Below are 3,247 nucleotides of genomic sequence, written 5' to 3' on the forward strand. Positions count from 1 at the left end.
AATGGCGCCGAGGAGAATCCTTTGCAAGGATCACATGCCTTCATAACTCAGCACAAATGGGCAAGCAATGTCAAGTGAGTGCACTCGAATGTGGGTTGTGAAGAAGTGAAGTTGTAATCAATTTTGAATTCTACACTTTGTAGGGCTCTCATCAACTTGGACTCAGCAGGTTCGGGTGGTCGCGAAATTTTGTTTCAGTCCGGTCCTGACCACCCTTGGTTGATGCGATATTACGGTCAACATATCTTGCATCCTTATGCGTCAAGCATTGCCGAAGAATTATTCCAAAATGGATTTGTGCCTTCGGAGACAGACTTCAGGATATTTAGAGACTTTGGAGAAATACCGGGTGAGAAGAGAATTTTCTGTGGTAAAAAAAAAATGAAGAAAGTTATTTTTAAAAATATTCTTAAGAGTCCTAAAACCAAAATATTTTAATACTTGGTTGAGATGCGCGTACCACTAATCGGCAATACTCAGGTCCCATGATTTCTTCACCTAACATTAAAGTAATGCTTCTGCTAATATCTGATGCCGTTTGCCGGGCAATAGAAAAGCTCTGCACTAACGGGAAAAAATTGTAGAATTAAAAAAAACATGCTAAATTAAAAAAAAATACGCATATGAAAGAGCACCAACTCGTTTTAAATTTGAGTGTGTACGTTATAAAATATGTCGTTGTAAAGTGCTCGGCTGGTGGCCTCCAGACGGAAGTTCTGAATGGTTTTGCTCGATATACTACCTAAAAATATTTTGAAAAGATTTGCTAACAACTAGGCGGCTTCCTCAGTTAGATCGAAACTTGTGAAGGACATTAGGAGATAGTTGTACCTAATTTCTGGTAAATTTTAAATTACCCTTACCTACAAACAGTCGGCCGTCTCCACAGGGTACTGGCCCTTTGGATTACGTTCGTTACGTAAGGATAAGCATTTTTTCACCAGCTTCTGCCGCTGAAGCCAGTTTCCGAGCTGAAAGGGGATGCTTGAACAAATTCTCTGCCAGTGCCCGGACCTTGCAAGAGTGAGGCTAAAGACATTTGACTAACCATTCTTGCAGAAATTTCAGAATGCAGTCCCCTATCTCTATATGATATTTATCAAAACCGCTATTTTACTCCCACAATCTCATTTTTCAATCTCTTTTTTGTTGGAATTGTAAAATATTTACTCCACAGTTATTGCTAACCATGCGATTTTAACTCTACTACTTCATTCCGCAGGCTTAGATATGGCACACACTGTCAACGGCTACGTCTATCACACCAAGTATGATCGCTTCAATCTGATACCACGCAGAACGTATCAGCTCACCGGCGATAATGTATTAGCGCTCACTAAAGCTTTGTGTAATGCGGCAGAAATGGAAGATCCAGCGGTAAGCTTAGCTATTTACTATGAACTTCAAAAATTTACCCATACTTTTTTGTAGAAATATGCTGAGGGTCATACAATTTTCTACGATGTGCTTGGTTGGTTTATAGTCTACTACCCGGAAGAAACAGGCATTGTGATAAATGTTTTGGTTTGCGTCATAGCCATTATCACTATATTGGCCTATATTTGGAATATGGCACATCAGACGGGCATGTTTAGGCGTCGCGTTTTTATCAAATTCGGCATCTTGTTGGGTGTCCAATTCGCCGCTGTGATTCTGGCCATATTGCTGACTATCACAATTGCGATATTCATGGATACTGTTGGCCTTTCAATGTCGTGGTTCTCCCAGCAATGGATGACTTTCGGTTTGTACTTCTGTCCGATGTTCTTTATGATGGGCTTGCTGCCGGCGGTCTACTTGAGTCGTACAAAGGAGGTGGGTGTCATGGATGAAGACATAAAAAATATGTGAATGTATTTTTCCAATCTTTTCTTCACAGCATGGCTTACCGCTGGGCTATGCTATTCAGCTGATTATGCACGCGCACTGCTTGATTTTGACTATGGTTTGCATTATACTGATCTCACTTAATATACGCTCGGCATTTGCGTTGATGCTTTGCATTGGTTTCTACGTACTATCGGTGATCTTGAATATGGCCACATGCTTCCAAAAGACTAGTAAGTCGCCTCTTTTCTGTGTTAGCAGAATTGTACTTTAAGCGCCCTACTTCTCCCACAGCGTTCCTCTGGCTAATACCGCACATCATCTGCCAGCTGATGCCTTTCCTCTTCTACAGCTACTGCTGCTATGCTTTCTTTGTTACTTTTGTGCCGATGCAGGGTCGCGAAGGTAGTAGCAATCCTGAGCTCTTTATCGGTGGCTTTACAGCGCTACTCTGTCTGTTGCTGGCACCCTTTTTGGTACCACTTTTGTGCCTCTTCCGCAAGTCGAAGACCATCATTTCCATCTTCGGCGTCATTTGCTTGGTATTCATCATACTAGCTGCCACACCGGTTGGCTTTCCATATGCCGAACGTGAAGCGCCACAGCGTTTCTATGTTGCGGTAAGTAGAATTTATAAACAAAAAAATACTAAAAGATAATAACTATTCCCATTTTGCAGCACACAACACGCACCTTCCACAACGGCGATGCAGCGATGTCGGTTCGCTTCAACGATTCTGGCTACTACGTTGTGCCGGTCGATCGTCGTCCGCATTCAATAGACTACTTGTTTGAGAACATAAATGCAAGCAAATCCAGTCAACTGGGTATTGACTGCGATACAGAGGTGATGTGTGGCTATCCGATTTACAGTACGCGCTGGTTGGGCTATCGGTATGCTCTGCAAAGTTATTCATGATCGAATGAGTGCGTCTAATAAATATTTCTCTTTAATTAGTGATCAAAGCTTTTGGGTCGATGGTCCTGCACCGAAGGCTGGCAGCTGGCCGCGTTTGAGAATTCTGAGCAAAGAACGCATCTCATTTACGAATCTGATTATTAGCCTGGAGGTGGCAGGTCCGGATCACATGAGTGTTTTCATACAACCCATGAATGATACAAAACTGGTGGACTGGTCATTTGATCGTACGCCAATTCAGGAGAACTTTAAGACGCCATACTTTATATATCTTTCATATGCTTTGGATCCGGCGCCTTTCCGGTTTCATTTGGAATTCGAGGTAATTAATGAAAAGTTACTTAATTCTATATTTTGGATCGAATTTCAGTCATCTGTTGACAAATTAGGTTTGGAGATAAACCCCTTTTCGGGACTCGCTTTAATGAACTTTTATGTACTATTGGCTTTACCATTTTGATCCTATAGATTGGTTTAGTTTTTGCCCGAGAAGCCTAATTT

General features: G+C 41.8%; 1 protein-coding gene across 1 annotated transcript in view; it reads left to right on the top strand.

Annotated features, from left to right (window-relative positions):
* LOC118743322 (endoplasmic reticulum metallopeptidase 1-like) overlaps positions 1-3,247 on the top strand; it is a gene marked incomplete at its 5' end in the record, with an annotated part of 10,123 nt that continues 6,876 nt past the window's right edge. Inside the window, 8 exon segments of the mRNA XM_036475917.1 lie at positions 1-74; positions 144-349; positions 1,223-1,377; positions 1,432-1,815; positions 1,880-2,060; positions 2,122-2,447; positions 2,507-2,721; positions 2,786-3,068. Of these exon segments, the coding sequence (XP_036331810.1) occupies positions 1-74; positions 144-349; positions 1,223-1,377; positions 1,432-1,815; positions 1,880-2,060; positions 2,122-2,447; positions 2,507-2,721; positions 2,786-3,068 (1,824 nt within the window).

The sequence above is a fragment of the Rhagoletis pomonella genome, unplaced genomic scaffold (genome assembly GCF_013731165.1).
Source record: "Rhagoletis pomonella isolate Grant_MI unplaced genomic scaffold, Rhpom_1.0 Rhpom_scaffold_00007, whole genome shotgun sequence".
Taxonomy (NCBI): Eukaryota; Metazoa; Arthropoda; class Insecta; order Diptera; family Tephritidae; genus Rhagoletis; species Rhagoletis pomonella.